Source organism: Epinephelus fuscoguttatus, linkage group LG14 (genome assembly GCF_011397635.1).
Source record: "Epinephelus fuscoguttatus linkage group LG14, E.fuscoguttatus.final_Chr_v1".
NCBI lineage: Eukaryota > Metazoa > Chordata > Actinopteri > Perciformes > Serranidae > Epinephelus > Epinephelus fuscoguttatus.
In genome coordinates this window covers 36,436,196-36,453,944 of record NC_064765.1, presented here as the reverse complement: position 1 = coordinate 36,453,944, position 17,749 = coordinate 36,436,196, and the positions used below count along the sequence as shown (strand labels likewise).

The 17,749-nt window shown below is 38.7% G+C and overlaps 1 protein-coding gene across 1 annotated transcript in view; it reads right to left on the bottom strand.

Annotated features, from left to right (window-relative positions):
- Positions 1 to 3,811: 3,811 nt before the first annotated feature.
- daam1a (dishevelled associated activator of morphogenesis 1a) overlaps positions 3,812 to 17,749 on the bottom strand; it is a 43,563-nt gene continuing 29,625 nt past the window's right edge. Inside the window, exons 18-26 of the mRNA XM_049596246.1 lie at positions 17,341 to 17,425; positions 16,833 to 16,939; positions 14,078 to 14,166; positions 13,739 to 13,907; positions 13,127 to 13,234; positions 11,821 to 11,881; positions 11,493 to 11,627; positions 8,503 to 8,673; positions 3,812 to 8,312 (exon numbers count right to left, since the gene is read on the bottom strand). Coding sequence (XP_049452203.1) covers positions 8,112 to 8,312; positions 8,503 to 8,673; positions 11,493 to 11,627; positions 11,821 to 11,881; positions 13,127 to 13,234; positions 13,739 to 13,907; positions 14,078 to 14,166; positions 16,833 to 16,939; positions 17,341 to 17,425 — 1,126 coding nt within the window. The 3' untranslated portion in view covers positions 3,812 to 8,111. The remainder of the gene's footprint in view (positions 8,313 to 8,502; positions 8,674 to 11,492; positions 11,628 to 11,820; positions 11,882 to 13,126; positions 13,235 to 13,738; positions 13,908 to 14,077; positions 14,167 to 16,832; positions 16,940 to 17,340; positions 17,426 to 17,749) is intronic.

Genomic DNA, 17,749 nt, shown 5'->3' with positions numbered 1-17,749 from the left:
CCTCCACAAGGGGCGACAAACAATATTTCCATGGCTAACACACACACACACACACACACACACACACACACACACACTCGCTTCTTACACAGTGCTGGCCTTGTCATAGGCAGTTCAGGCGAACGCTAAGGGTGTCGTCATGCATGGGGGCGAAAGGGAAGAAGAAAGAAAAAAAAAATGAAATGCTTATCTATTAGATTTTTTACTAATACCATAACTACTATTATTACGATTGTTACATAAAGCCACAACAACATAATTACATAGCAAAGCCTGCTAAGCCTACCCCCCCAACTTTGTTACACCATACCTGCTCTCCAGCTAGGGGGCATGGGCGAGTTATCAAACGTGACGTAGAGCCCTTGAATAGATATGTTATGTTCTAAGGCACTGACGTGACGTGAACCCTGAAACACGCTGTATCGTTATCATGGCAAAACGACAGAAGCTCTCTGGTGCCCATTCAACTACCACTACTAGTGGGTGTGGAGATACAGAACGTGAAAAAAAACAACAGATAAAAATAAAGAATACAACAGGAAGAGAGCTGTAACTGTTTGCTCTAAGCAGCCGGTGGCCTTCATAGATATATACACATAGATGCTGCACCCTGGCTTGTGGGATGCGTCAATTCCGCCGCCATCTTGCCTAGGTGCTCTGACCGGTTCAGACCCATGTCAGACTCGGCAAAAATGCCACATTTGTGCTCTGCATTTGGGTGTACGAACGAAAGAAGTGTTAAAACCAAGCAGAAGGGAATAACATTACACAGATACGAAGTTGTTTTACAATATTTTACTGTTACGAACATGTTTAATGAGATATATATCTCAAAAAGTGATCCTTCTTTTAAGCTAATCAAGTAAAGTAACTGTCCTGATCTGGTCCTAATGCCAAATTAAGCTAACGCTATGTCACACAACTTAAAGAAAAAAGGTTAACATTTATATAATATTACTTATAAAATTATGATGCTTTGTCAAACAGCTATGTCGGTGTATGTGTTATTCCAAATTGTCAACTATCTGTTTCAAGGCACCAACGTGACACAATGCAGCATAACGTTAGTAGTTAACTTGTGGCCTGAATTGTAACTACAAATTATGTGGAACTGCGTTTTTCTGACACACTTATTTTGTGTGTAGTTTCCCAGAAAACACAGACAGGAGACGGGCATGGGTAGCAGCAGTGAGGAGGAAGGACTTTGTCCCGAGTGACTCCTCAGTCATCTGCAGCTGTCACTTCAGACCTGAGGACTTCGACAGGACTGGGCAGACTCCTAAAAATAATACTAGCTACTGTACACTGTGTTTTTTGTAAATATGACCTAATAATGTAAACAGTTCTGTGTCCAGGCTCCCATGAGCACTGTGGTGTTATACATATGAGATTAAAGCAAAATGTTGTGTAAACATGCAGCTCTAAGTCATTTATTTTCACTTGTTCAAAACCAACATTTGTTAATCAGAATCTGCACTGGAGTTCAGCACAACCCTGCTGATACACTATTTTTTGCACACTGTGAAATGTGAACATTTAAAGTCAAAATTAATAATTAAATGACATCATGGTGGGCATTGTACATCTAGTAAGAAAAAAGAATATTTATTACATGGGGAAAGTTTAGTTTAAATGTGTTGTAGAACTATTACAGTTACTTTATCTACATAAGATAAAATATTTTGGTATGAAAAGTTGCATTTTTTATTTAACCAAGTATCCTGTATCATAACTACATGTCTGACGATTGTAACAAACCAAACCGCATGAAAATCGGTTGAGAATTCAGCGAGTAATGATGATTTTAATCATAAATATTCTCCTGCCTCAATAGACATACATGCATTAGGCAGCGCGGCTCCACCTGGGCAAGATGGCGGCCGCGTTGACGTATCGCTCCAATGAGGAGCACCGTTGAGTGCGGCATCTACGTATATATATATCTATGGGTGGCCTCAACCCACAGCTGACTGAAGTTGCATTGATTTTCATTGTGCAGCGTTCAAGCTCTCTTCAGTAAAAATGAGCACTGGGCGAAGGTAAATTATAACGTTCTTGTGATGTATTCATCGTAATGTTGTAAAATGTAGCTTTTGGTGAGAGACTTGAATAAATGCAGCTGTCTGAAAGACAAATTTGTTGACGTTTTCACAGCAATGCAAAATAGATATTAGGGAGGGAATTATGATGTATCATATATTTGCTTATTTTTTAAATATGTTTTTAATGTGAAAGACGGTTATGTCTAACGTTGTTTCATAAATGTTTATTATTGACTTTGGGCTTATTCAAAGGTAGTGTAATGAAGGACTGAATGACTTTAAAACTGTTCATGTGTTGTTTTTTTATAGTGTAGATTTCTGTGTTCAAAAGAAGAATAAATAACAACGACAACAAAAAAAACAAAAAAAAAAAACAAAACAGAAGAAACACAGGTGTCGGCTATTGGTGAAATTGTTATTTTAAAGATTGCTATCAGTATCAGCCCAGAAATTCAAAATCAGTGCATCTCTAGTTCAATTAGAAAGTTAATGTGTATATTTTATTATTATTTTAGAATTACATATACTATTTTATTGTTTATTTTTCCTGAATGAGCTAATTTAGCGTTAACAAGTTAATCCTTTTTTTAAATTAAGCATTGATTTGTATGACTATCATAACACATACAACATGTTACTGACAGCAAATTAGCACATACTTTTATCTTATGTTTTACCTAGCTAGGTTGTTTATTTTGTTTATTTACATTTTGCCAATATACGTATAGTACTTAGACTGTTGAGCTGCAGCAAACAACAGGATTGCAAGAAAAGCTTGCTGGCTTGCACACTGAAAAATTGGACCAAATGTAATGGAACATCCTGGTATTTTTGGCATACTGCATTTGACATACTATGTTTTGGGACATACTAAATCTTTTTCTACTACCATACTACTGTATATAGTATGATTACTGGAATGCACAGTATGTCACACCTGCAAACAAGTGACAGCTTGACAGTTGGTTGACAGACGATGACAGTGCATTTAAGTAAGTGATGACCAGTCAAATAGTAATATTAGGAATATTAACAGTTTAAGTGAACAAAATAATCATAAAAATTACTGACTATTAAAATAACAATGACAAAGAAGTGCACATGTAATTTCAGTGTTTATTATTTAGTATTTGAGAATCTACAGTGTATGCAGTTGTATTACAAAATAACAGCAGAGCTCTCCAGTTTGCTCTCCTTCTCTTGTTTCAGTGAACAGTTTTGCTTTATCTCCAAGGTAACAAATATATGAGGGAGAGGGTCAGGGTGTAATGTTATGAGACAGTGGTATGTCCATTGTATGCATACTGCATGCAACAGTACATACTTTTTAAGGGCAGCTGCAGTACATGCTAAAAGTAAAGCATGTGATTCAAAACACACCCTTGGTCTTTTTATGTTAGGAAGATATTCACAAATGCTTTTCCTTTATTTTATTATTACCATTTATTATAATATTAATGAAAGCATTCACAGATGGGTTTTTTAAATCTACTTGTGGGAACAGTGTATTTGCAGATCAGTTTTATATTTGCAAAATGTTTTTGTGAGTTTGCAAATATATTTTTTGTAATTGTGGAAATTGTTTGATACTATACAGATTACACATTTACACATGGACTGTTGAATAATATTGAGAGAAATCCATCTCCATAGCCTACTAAATATACCAAACATTAGACTGGCAGAATGTTGACAACCAGTACTGGCTCTCCCCAAGGCTGTGTCAGCTCACCACTGTTATTCACCAAATGACAGGAAAAAAACATCAGTAGATTTATCATTATTCCCACTTTTATTAACTGAAGAAATTTCAGTAACATTTAGGGAGCTTGACATAGGTGGCATTAATTGTTGCCAGCGGCACAGATAGAACAAGCATTATACGTTTTATATACATTAAATCAAAGAATCCAAATATCCCACATGGTTTAGAAACTCACACATTCTGGACAGATTTGTGCCTGTATTGGAATCATTCTCCCTTCAGTAAGAAGCATCACAGTCCTCTGAGGTCTTGGAATAAAAATGTCATGTTATGATGTAAATGGCTCCCAGATAATGGAACATATGAGTTAAGTGTCAGTTTCAACCAAAGAGGCCATTCAACTCCAAAGGCCACATTCTCTACACAGACAGATGGATACGGGCAGTCCTACAGCTGGGGTAGGCAGTTTTATTTCGGCGTTATTGGGCAAAACTTTGAACATATTGTAATTCAAGTGGTGTGAGAGAAAACTGCTCCTCCTCTTGGCTCTGTTTACAGGATTTAGAAAATCTGTGATGGGAGACTTTGTCCATGAAGATGCACTTGCTCGTCCCTTCAGATGGTGAAAGCCTGATTCAGTGGTGAAGAATCCTGCAGAAGAAGTTGTTATTCCAGCATTGGCAACAATTGCCTACACTGCAAAGCAACCCAATAAAGGAAGATGAACTGATCAAAAAGAGAGTCTTAAAGAGAGCCCGACAATGAACAAAATAAATCATGTTGATATCAGCAAAGCTTTTCAGAGGTGGAGAGAAAATGTTGCTAATAGTTTAGCCTCCTGCTAACCAGAGCAAAAGCCTTCAGCCGCAGCTTCAAATTAGCTAGACCCTTGGTCTTGCTCCCTCCCTGCCACTACAGACTACATTACAGCACGCCTTTTCCAGTATTCTTCCTACTCCAGCGATAGTAGTGCTCAAAACTGACCCAGGTGCCTTCTGTTCAAATGCAGAACATTACACTCATTCTTAAAATAAGCAGTAACACAAATATGATACCCCTTTCTATATTTCGTTGAGTGCCCTGTCTGCAGCTGAATAACACACTCATTCCTCAGCTTTTTCACCAAACCCACTCCAGCCCATAAGTGAGTAAGACACATGGACAAGCTACAGCTGCCGGGGAACAAGCTTTGTTTGTTATGGGACTTCTTATAAATAATACTCCTGTGACTTCATCATTTCACCCATATCACACTTAACTATTTACCTGTATCAAGTGATAATACTGATCCTCGGTTAGAGAAGAATAATTCTAATCAACTGTTTATAGGGAATCCAATCCACACCAAATACAAAATTTGCCATTTAAAAAATTGTCATCAAAGATTAAATGCTTAGAATGGCTGGAGTAGAGTGTGACAGCCAGCAACAAACATTTTACAGAGATGAAACTGTACTGTACTTTAATATCAACAGTTAATAAATCATCCATTTTTCATCATTGTACATCAATCATCAATAACTGTTTGAGATGATGAACTTTCAGATTTGTTTACATTCATAAAGGAGTTCACGAATGAACTAGAGGTGTGCAAACTTGGGCAAATATACAGGGGATATTATAACACTATAATTTATTACATATTCTGTCTGAGAGCACATACAGTGTCTCTCTCTCTTACAAAAGCTTCCTGTTAAAAGCACATAGAAATACTCAAAATCAGTCTGCAGACTGAGACTGTTTTGGAAATTATTATTGTGCAATTATTGTACAGTAACAGCACAAACATGAACTGTTTTCTGCTCCAGATCAGACATTTAGATACATTCATTATGTTACATAAATGACAGTTACAAATTGTGTCTGTAGACAGTCCCAGTGTCTGCTGTTGTCTGTAACCAATGACACCACACATTAAAGGTTCAACCAGCTCAAGAAATATATTGCAAATAAAACAATAACACATTTCATCCATATCCAATCTATCCCATGTTATGAATCAGCATCACTCATCAGTTATATATTATATTATATTATGTAAAATATCTTAGACAGATACATTCTGAACACATGATGAAGCAATACATTCTGTAAGACAACCATTCATTGTCCATGCTTGACACTCAAAAACATGATACTTAGTTGCAGCCACATGTATCACTCACACACACACACACACACACACACACACACACACACACACACACACAGCCTAAAAGTAAGTAATCGTTTTACGTAACATTTATAAAAATGGGGGAAACTAAAGGGAAACTCTGTGGTCCCTTTGTCTGATGTGGTTTGTTTGATGTGGTTAGCCTAGCTTAGCATGAAGACTGAAAGCAGGGGAGAAAAGCTAGCCTGGCTCTGAAAACTGTCACGTTACGCCTCCCAAAACCTCTACAGCTTTCATTTGCATTGTTCTCAACTGACAGTTTGTGATCTTAGGTATAGTTCTGTGCTTGTACTGTTTCTTAGCAAAACACAATTTGATGGGCACAGTAACTGTTTTCAACTTCCTGGAGTCTTGTAAGGAAACTGTAAAAGAAGGAAGGGTCATTACATCACTCTGTAACATGGAAACATACATTTGGGCCATTCTCCTTTTCTTCTAACAGCAGGTAGTATGGTACATGTACATTGTGTTTTCTTTTCAATACCTAACCCACCTTCAAACTGTCAATGATAATCAGTTATTGTCAGAAGATGACGCTACTGGCCAAAATATAGTCTTGTCCATTATTTGCACTTTGTTTAGCTAACATTACATAGTGATATCTCTGTTGTGACATTACATTTAGAGATAAAACCTTTAACGTTAGTAAGAAAAAATTCTCATACTTTGTTTCTGTCAGTTTGGGAGCTGCAGTGCTAGTGAGTGACAGCAAATATTGAAGCCTTTCTAATTTATTTATTGTCAGCTAATAATACAGGCTAAATGATAAGTATGAGTGTCTATCACGGAGGCAAACTGCAGGGCATTATAGCATTGCAGCAAGGTTTAGTTTGGCTTAAGGATATTTACCTAACTCTGACAGGCCATATCACTGAGTACAGCCCGTTTTAATCAGAGCCACTGATGAATTGTTCTGGTTATAATGTGTAAACAGTCAGTACGTTTACATGCGCAGTTAAGTGGAGCTATGGTTACAGCTCGACTAGGCCATTTGATTGGACTGCTGTCCTTGTCCCAGTATACAAGTGCAGAAGGGGAATCAATTTATTGACTGAAGTATATCAGACTCTGCTATGACAGGTGGAGCTATGCCCCCTTTCAGCTTGTTAGTACTGGACCTTTCTCTAGTCGACCTATTACGTCACAGACCAAACAATCAAACTAGTTAGCTACGGCTAGCTAGCAGCAAACTGGTACCATGGTGGACAACTTTGCAACTCTTTAGCTGTATTTCATCCATCCTAATGTGCATGGCTCTGGATAGATCTCAACATGTTGTTACTGTGTTCTGCTTCCATTGAGCATTTACTGCTAATCGACCTCCAGTGGCAACTGTGGAGCATGCGCAGAGCACCTAGGCCAGTTTGGGACCGACTAACTGTATACATGCAGGAGTAATTCAACTCCCAGTCACATTATCTCTGTGTGTTAGTCTGACTTTGAGAGATTCAATTTAGTACGATTTCAGTAGTACTAAAATGTGTATATGTATTTTAAAAGTCCGGTTTTAGTCGGACTAACACAATAAATTGATTTTTGTCGGATGTCATGTAAACGTACCGAGTGACAATTGATTTGACCTGCCCCATTTGGTCATGCATCATTATGTAATGTTAGAGACAGTATTTGCGAGTTACTACTTATATGAACTAGTTACATGTAATTAAATTACAAAATAAATGTAACTGTAAGCAGTGTATACTATGAATGAAAAATTCAAATGCTGTCGCCATGATGTAATAACCCCTCCTTCTTTAATAGTTGTCTTGTCATTACCGTGACATTGCCACGCAACCAACCAGAGACTCCAGGAAGCCACTGCATTCCATCAAGTTATAGTCTTGCACATAAACCCTATAAAACCAATTTTTTAGATTTTGGGGGTTTTTTTGTACAGATTATCCAAGCGGGATATAACATGTTGACTACTGAGTTTTAGAGGTGCTTGTAGGATGCTAGCTAACTGACAGCTGGCAGTAGCCTCCTATAAACATTTACAGGGCATGGCTTAAACAAAGTACAAAAATGGTTGCACTGTTTCCACATACTGTATATACATATATGTATGTATATGTACCCTATATACAACCATGACCCATGAATACAAATGTGGATTTAAATGAAAATAATAAGTCCATGCCTTCCACAGAGTTACCGAGGTATTCAGGTGTTTTAAGCAGGGCTTTAACAGTTACTCATTTAGTTTTGTTACTGGCCTCTCCCGGCTGCTGTCGAACTGGTCATGTCTTCTCTGTTTTCTCCGGTTCATCTTGGACAGATCCTTATCAAACACCTCTCCAGAGCGCAGAGCAGACACCAGGTCATCAAACTCACCACCCTCTTCTTCATTTGCTTTGGATTTCCTTGCCTTCTCCTCCCTGTCTCTCTTCAGCTGTAGAAGAAAAGAAAGATCATGACAGGAGAGGAGGGATGATACTGTACATTGATCCATAAATGAGGCAATCATCAGACACTTCTTAACACATTTTATCTAACCGCTTAAAGAATAATTCAAATACATTATGTGTCCTTGTAAAATACAGTATATCTCTCTCATATGTGAGTTAATAATGCCCTCTAACCTGTGCCTCCATGAGTGCCCGTCTCTCCTCTTCCTCCTTGCGTCTGGCGATGTTCTCGTTCTCCTGTCTGGCCTCTGTGAAAGCTGTGAGGAAAGTGTCGAAGATCCCAAAAAATGTATCCGGCTGCAGCTTGGACGGATCTTCTCCAAAATGTCTCAGTGCCTTTACCAACTTCAAAAAGAGATAGGATGGTTGAAATAGTTTCAGTGTTGTCTATTTGCCCGAGGCTGGAGACAACAATTTTTGTAATTGGTCCAGTGTTGAGAGACTGATGCATCCTCTTTCACAGCAGCAGCTGCAACCTGGACCATTTTTTTTTTTACATGTTTTTGTGTCTAAGTGACTAATGCAGACACGTTTTTTTTTTTTTTTTTTTAATTTGTCTAGTATTGAGTGAGAGAGCCGCAGCCAGCAGTGGTGTGTTACTGAGCACCATTAATGTACTGTATGTCCACTAAAAATGCTTTTTTGCCACTGACAGGCTCAGATTATTATTCGAAGTGTTCTACAACATTACAGATAGGATTCCTACACCTCCTAAACCTCTTTTTGTTTAACCAGAAGCAGCCCCAAAATCACCATCATCAAACCAACCAGACTCCATTTAAATAAACAGTAATTTAACATGAAAACACATACTTCATTCAAAGAAGCTAAATTAGAAATCACAAAAGCTGTCTTAAATCATCCTCCCACTTTTCCAACAATTTCTAACTCTGGTTTGGTTGAAAGAAACCATCAATTCATCCAGATAGATGTGAAAATGCACTGGCTCTTTACACGCTAGAATTACTATGAATTTAAATAGTGAGTTTGACAGTAGCGATTTTGGGTCTGTTTCTGCTCAAACAAACAGGATCTTACTCTTTTACACAAAGGTCAAGCTCTGAAGGGATCCTCTTAATTATCTTATCAGATACTTAGAATAACAATATGAGCCTGTCAGTGACAAAAACAAGCACGCTTAGGTCCCGTTTATAATACAGCGGTTTCAGCTGAAAACGGTAAACTTTAGTTGTGCTTTGGATGATCGTTTACATGACAGTGGCATTTTGGGTACCTGAAAATGCAACGTTTTGAAAACGGGTTCCAGAGTGCAATTTTTTGGAAACGGCACTGTCTCCGTTGTCATGTAAACTTGCAATATGCAGTGCCTCTGAAAACTGAGACTTTTTGCACACATACATTACGGTTCCAGTCACTAGGCAAAGTCGACCATCACAACAACAATGCCAAGCTCTGTTTGTGCTGCTCACCCTGTTGATCTTATCAACGCTTCTCCAGCAAAGTGTAGATCTACTGTAGCAGCTCCATCTCGTTGCAGTCCTCTCCGCTCCTCTCACCCACATTTGAGCACCCATTCTGGGATACACAGTGTCGGCCTGCCCGGCCTGACCCTCCCTAGACAGATGCTCAAGTGTGGGTGAGAGGAGCGGAGACGACCGTGGAGGTCAGGCAAAGCGGGCCGACACTGTGTATCCCAGAACGGGTGTTTGGGTGTGGGTGAGGAGGAGAGCGGAGGAGCGGAGAGGACTGGCAATGGTAATGTATAGTTGCCTGGGCTTCATCAATCAAATTACGTGTTACTGCACAACACTGATTATAACTATTTAATAAGAAACAGTATTTGGGTATAGCAAAAAAATTAAAATAAACCGCTTAGAAAATTAAAGGTCCTAAAACTGCGGTCCTGAAAGTGCAGCCTCCGGTACTGCAGCTTTACCTTACCCGATTTTGCATCTCTGTGTGAATGGAGATCATTTCAACAATGTCGTCATATAAACGTGGAAGTTTTCTAAAACGCAAAGGACAGACTTTTCTGTTTTTAGAGAAACTGTTGTCGTCCAAACAGGGCCTCAGTGGACATAAATTGACCGTGCTTTATTGCATGCAGGGATTACACTGCAGACTGTTTCCTTGCTGCTCGCTGCAGCGGTCTCTCTCCATACTGGACCAATGTAAAGAATACGTCTCCATTAGTTAGACACAAAAACGTAAAAATAGGGTCCAAGTGGGAAGATTCTGACGTTACACTTTAAGTTAGGCTGCAAAGCCCACAGACAACAATATAAGGAAACAAGTTAGTTTGATCATTAAGCTGTGTCGATGTTGGGTTGCATCACAGAGATGTGATCTAAAATCCACACTAACCAAAATAATGAATTAGGTTTTCACTTCCTGTGGCCAATTAGTGAAAAGCACTATTCTGTCTAACAACTGAAGTTAGCTTATATTAATCACCAAACAACAAATAGGTCCCGAAACTAGGACAAAGCATTATATGATTAGACAATAACTATACAACCATGACCTACGGCTCGTGCAAAATGACAGTGGTGACAGTGAAACCATCAACTACAACACAGGTGATATAACAGTCCCTTATATTGGTCAGATGAAATTGTAACGTTATAACAAACATATAGTGATAGCCTACAAGGGTAAACTGATATCAGTTAGTAGGTGTTAATTAGAAGGTTTTCTAACCCTAGTGTTTATATTTGCTCACCATTGGCACAGAGGATGTTTCTATGCAGTGTTGGACAAGTTCCTTTCAAAATGCAATATATCACATATTACTAAATACCTTCATTTGAAAGTAAGTCCACAAACTCCAACCTAAGTTTGAAATTAAGTTCAAACTAGGCTAAGTCTGAACTGAAACACAGCTGATGCAGTCCAGTGCTAGTCTGGTCTACTGGAGGGAAATTCATGCTGACGAAATGTGAAGGCAAAGGAATATTAATGGACATCCTGTTAACACATTGTAATGGAGTAGTGCAACAAGTGGAGAAACGGGCTTATAGCGCGTTATGCACAGAACTAGAGTCATAGTTAACCTAGCTTAACATAAAAAGTCCATAAAATATATAAACCACTAGCCTTATGTTGTACTGTATTTACATGATTTATTTATGCTGATGCTACAAGTTTTTAAGGCAGAAAATGGGACAGACTGAACATGAGTGAAAGATCTGTTGCCCACTTACCACTTCTTTGGCCTCACTGAGTGATTCCTCGACCTCAGAGAAGCTGAAGGAGGCCACAGTGATAAACTGACTGACCACAGGGACAAACTTATCTGCAGGACTCTTAGAGGTTTGGTCCTTTTGGTACTTCAGTTCCTGGAGATAGACATATCAGACAGAGAGACATGCAGTTAGACTCATATAAAAACACTGATTTTAGACATGTGAATATTATCTATACATGTATCTTTTGCTTTACCTAACAATACATTAAAATGTCTTTAGGTGATTAAACAGTGGCCACTTGGACAATTACTGGCTTTTTAAGCACTCGACTGAGTTTACTCACCGCCTCAACACTTTTAAGGCCAGATCTCAGGCTGCCAATGTCCTTCTCCAACTCTGTCATACTGGAGAGATGGTGAAAGAGGTTAACAGCTGAATTACACAATATAGCATTTTTAAACTTTTTCCTTTTGTTTATGCCTCCACACTGGTGATAGCCGTGGAGGCATAATGTTTTCATTATGTCCGTCTGTCCATCTGTCCATATGTCCATGCTTGAAGGGAATTTCTTCAAATATGGCACAAATGTCCACTTGGACTCAAGGATGAACTAAATAAAATGAATAAGTTTGAATAAATGTTTTTTTTTTGTGGTCATAGGTCAAAGGTCAAGGTCACTGTGTTCTTGTCTGTCTCATTCTCATGAACATGATATCTCAAGAACGCCTTGAAGGGAATTTATTCAAATTTGGCACAAATATTTACTTGGACTCAAGGATGAATTGATTAGATTTTGGTTGTCAAGAGTCAAAGGCCAAGGTCGCCACAACCTTGCATCCATCTCATTCTCATGAACACAATATCTCAAGAACAGCTTGAAGGAATTTCTTTAAATTTGGCACAAATGTCTACTTGGATTTAGTGATTAGCTGAATTGATTTGATTTTGGTGGTCATAAGGGCAAAGTTCAAGTCTTTGTGACCTCATCTGTCTCATTCTTGTGAACATGATATCTCAAGAATACCTTGAGGGCATTTCTTCAAATTTGCACGAAAACCCCTATGAACTGATTGGATTTCGGTGGTCAAAGGTCAAGGTCACTGTGACCTCACAAAATATGTTTTTGGTCGTAATTCAAGAATTCACATGTTAATTATAATGAAACTTCATACATATGGCTTATAGGATAAAATAATAAAGTGATTTCATATCCAAAAGGTCAAAGGTCATCTTCACTGTGACATCATAATGTTCTGCATCAAACACTGTTCTGGCCAATACTCAACTTTGGACTTCGGCTATTTTCAACCAGCTGTATGTCATTGTAAAGTAATCAGTATATGCCAATGAACAATGCTCAACCACCCTCCATGCTGCTAGCACGGAGCTCCCTGCTCATATGCTCATATATTATTTGGAGGACCCCTGCGAGCTCTGGACACTGAGGCACAAAGGGAGGTTGAGCTATACGCCGTTCGTCTGACCACATAAGAATGCGTTGTACAACTATATACTTAGCCATTTTTAACCATTCATATTGGCTGGGTGTTTGATAATATTTTTTTCTGTGTGTGACAAACTTTAAAGACTTTAAAACCAAGACTTGATTCTGCATGTATTACTTCAACAATGTGTGTGTTCGTTCTTACTTGACTTTGGCAGCTTCTGGCACATTTTGTAGCTCTTCACCGAAATTTGCCACCTTTGGGTACTTCTTTTCCAGTACAGTGATCATGTAGTGGAGCAGAGTGACATTTCTACAAACACATACCACATACATTTAACAATTACTGATGAATTCTCTGTGTCTTTTAGAGGAAATAGCTAAACATTTAAACAGACCTTTTTCACAGCAGAAATTTCTCCTGTCATAGTAGGAAAAACAGGTGTTACTAACAACATTAAAGAGACAGTTTACTGCTAAATTAAATATACATATGTTTCCCCTGTTTTGTGCTATTTATGAGTTTAGATTATTTTGTTGTGAGTTGCCGAGGGTTGGAGATATGAACCGTGAAGATGTTTGCCTTCTCTCCAATATAATGTGATCTGTGAACTGTTCCTTCAGCAGTGTTATTAGTACTATCAGTAACTGTTCTATTCTATTCTAGTGCCCCAGTAAACCATGACAGTGTGACAGTGAGCCCACATGAACAATACCAGATCCCTGTACTATTACATCTGCTTTTACTACTGCCACATGTCAAAATCTCCTCTGTGAAAAAGACCTTTAATGTGCAAAGCCTTGTTGTGAACTGTACTTGTCAATGCTTGACTTGGTGTCAGCTATCTTGTTGAGACTGGACACTTTGAATCCCCAGGCATTTCCTCGTTGTCCTTTATTCATGTAGTTTCCAAAGGCCAGAACCACCTCCAGGAGCTGACACAGGGACCCACTCTGTACCACCTCCTTGGACGCAAGACTCAGAGCTGAAACCACAGACGTGAGTAGTGCATGTCACATATGTTCATAGACAGCACTCCAACCAATATTGTCCCATCTAATATCCTCAGCACAAGATACAAAACAGAATTTAAAGAAACTTTCACTTCATCAATATCAATGTGAACTAATGATCCTTTGGGATAGAAAAGAGTACCTTTGATTTTAGGTTTGACCTCAGCCACTCTTTCTGCAAACTTCTTCTTGAAGTAGAGAGACTGGAGTCTCTGTTGGTAGTGATTGATGCTGGTGGAGGACAGAAATGAGACAGCAAAACCATGAGTGGACTCATATCCTAAATATCTATAAAGAGTAACTGGCAAATGTACCAGCAGAAAGACATGCAGCAATATTTTGTACAAAATCTGATGAAAATCCCTAAGTGATTAAACTAACAAACCAATTACACATTAACTCCCTGGTGTTCCTCAAACTATTTGTCTTTAGCAACATTATGGTGTCAAAATGTCAACAATGATAAAAAGCATTGTTTTTGTAATGTTTTTTCAAAAAGGTTTATAGGGTTGCTCGAGACTTGTGCTTTGTAAGAGTGTTCCATTTCTTATACACTGTGTGCTGGATGCCGCAGAGTCACAAGGAAGTGTGACCGGCTTAGAAGCCAGTTTTCATAGTGGCCAAACAGAGATACTTCATTTTGTGGGGTCTGTCATGCGATACCCTGGGGCCCAAAAATATTTTTCCCCATAGACCTACGTGGCGAGAGACATCTTTAAATCAGTGGATATATTATTTGAGCATCACAACCCCCTGCGAAATCATTCATTTTACAATCAGAACCTGACCCATTCGGTCAGCAAAAATTTGGAAAGTCTAGAAGAGCTGCAAGATTAAATCATTTATCCCCATTCAAGTTAGCAGAGCGCTGAACTGGAAGTTACCTGTTCTGTCACACTCGGCAGAGCTTGGCTGCCATACGTCTTGAGTACGCTTGCTTTATGGTCTGGAAGCAGTGTTGTTCATCCAGGTAATGTAAAACAAGGCAGCTGAATCATTTTTACTTCATTTTGACTCCATGTCACTGAGCAACTCTCATAGGAATGAACGGGGCCCCACATTGAATGCTGTATCCAGTTCTCCTAAGAGCAAGTGATAGCTGGTATTGTTGTATTTTCTTGTTTGGCCTCATGATGGCGATATTGTGTCACTGTTACAATTAATAAATACAGACATAGTGATGTGTATATTACCTCACTGTCACAGTAACATGAAGATGGAGCTAGCTCAGACGACCTGAAGTCTGAGTGGGACAAGGGCAAAGATACTGTTGATGTTCGAGTCCCAAGAGAAGTTGAGACAGATGAGGGAACCACATAAAGTTATCTCAACTGCCTCAACCTTGCTGCTATAAATGAGCAAGTAGTTTTCCTGGCCAAATTTTCAAATTGAGACACCAGAGATCTCACAAGTGATTTCCTGACCAAAATTTGGTCTTAAGCTTTCAATCTTTAACAGTTTCAAAATAACAAAAAAGTAAAAGGGCCTGAATACATTCTTCCCTCTACCTGTGAAATGTTCCCTGTGCCACTGGCTGCAACACAAGCCCAAAGTATGATCCATCCATTTCCGTGTTTAACAGTTGGGCAGGTGTTCTTTTCATGAATTTCTGCACCCCTTTTTTTTCCAAACATACCTTTGATTATTGCATTCAAAAAAAAATCTATTTTAACTTCATCAGTCCACAGGACTTGTTTCCAAAAAGCAACAGGCTTCTTTAGATGTTCCTTTGCAAACTTCTGACACTGAATTTTGTGTTGAGGACACAGGAAAGGTTTTCTTGTGATGACTCTTCCATGACGGTCATATTTGTACAGGTGTCACTGCACAGTAGAACAGTGCAACACTACTCCAGAGTCTGAGGAATCTTCCTGCAGGTCTTTTGCAGTCAAACAGGGGTTTCATTTTCCTTTCTAACAATCCTACGAGCAGCTCTCTCTGAAAGTTTTCTTGGTCTTCCAGACCTCCACAGTTCCTGTTAACTGCCATTTCTTAATTACATTATGAACTGAGGAAACAGTTACCTGAAAACACTTTGCTATCTTCTTATAGTCTTCTCCTACTTTGCTGGCATCAGTTATTTATGTTTTCAGAGTGCTAGGCAGCTGTTCAGAGGAGCCCATGACTGCTGATTGTTTGGACAAGGTCTCTGGAGTCAGAGTATTTATAAAGCTTTGAAATTTGCATCACCTGGCCTTTCCTAACAATGAGTGTGAACAAGCCATAGCCCTAACAAGCTAATTATGGTCTGAGACCCTGGTAAAAGTTGGCTGAGAGCTCAAACGTCATAAGGTGCCCAAACTGTTGCATGATGCCCCTTTCCTTTTTTCACTCTAAAATTGTACAAAACAAAATGAATATTGAATTTTGGTTAAAATGTTGAAAAGCATGTTTCATCTTCAACTTCATTCCTTTTGGAGATCAGTTCATCTTCTATTTACTTTATCATTCACAGTAGACAAAATTTTGGCCAGGGGTGCCCAAACTTTTGCTTGCCACTTTATGTTTGTTTGACCTGTCCACCACCAGGCTTCAGACTTTCTCAGTCTTTATACTTAAAAATAAAGAAAAAAGATCCCTATTGACCTTGCAATGGTATTGTTTTCATGTTGCCAGCACGTAATTCTATCACCACCACGTAATATCATGATTAAGCTTCAGATTAGTTTTGATCACGAGTGAAAGAGTGAACACAGCTACCCAAATGAGGACGTTCCTTCATCAACAGAACAAATATTGACACATTTTACTCGGTTGATACTCGCACTCGTCAAAAATACATTATTTGTAATGGATACTCGTTAAGAGTTCATGTCCATTTCACATATTTCTATGATACCGGGCTGGTTCAGAGGTAGTGTGTGTGTGTGTGTGTGTGTGTGTGTGTGTGTGTCTACCTGCTCATGTCATAAAGGAAGCGGTCTGCTTTGGCCATACGGTCCAGCTCATGCTTGTGTTCCTCTAAAAGCTCGACGTCACTCTTCTCAGGAATAAACTTCAGGAGCTACACGCAGACACATACAGACACTGTCATTGGTGCATTTCATTTGAAAAGTTCTCTATGTATTTATTTATCATGTATGAGCCCCGAATAAATATGTTTCAACCAAAAGACAGGTGTCAATGTGGGTAAACTGATCAAATTTTATCCCAAAATCCAAAAGAATTTAAGCCAATAAGATTTTCTGTCATAGTACATGCAGTTATATACGATAATAACAATATCTGGTGTCACGTACTGTATTATATCACTACAAAATCTAGTCCAGGGAAAAATTAACTGGATTTTTACTGGAAGAATTCTGGGCAGCTAATATATATAAAAATAGTAATGACCATGAAGCATATCCCTATGTCTGCAGAGTGTGGTGTGTTACTTTGTATGCTTGTGTGTATGTTTGGCACCTGCTCCAGCATGTCTTTAGGTAAGTCTTCCTGTTCGTCCATGGTCAGGATGGCATGGCGGATCTCTTCATTGGTCAGCTTCAGTCTGTAAGACAAGTTATTAGATTGATTTTATTTCAAAGGAATTCCTAAAGCAATACATTACGTGGGCCATGCTATACATTTCCCTTGGTGAAAATGAACAAGCATTTTTGTTGTTGGTGTGGCTGTATCAGAGAGGAGGACGGAGGATGTTCTCCTGTCATCAAGCAAATATTCTTCTGAGACTCTAGTTTGACTGTAAAACTGGTTCAGTCACCAAAATGCCTTGTCACTGTGTTTTAACTTAAGCTGTAACAGAATCTTCAGTTTGTCTCCTGTTTTCTGTACAACGTCTGAAGACTGAGACGAACATGAAGTGCAAAAAGAA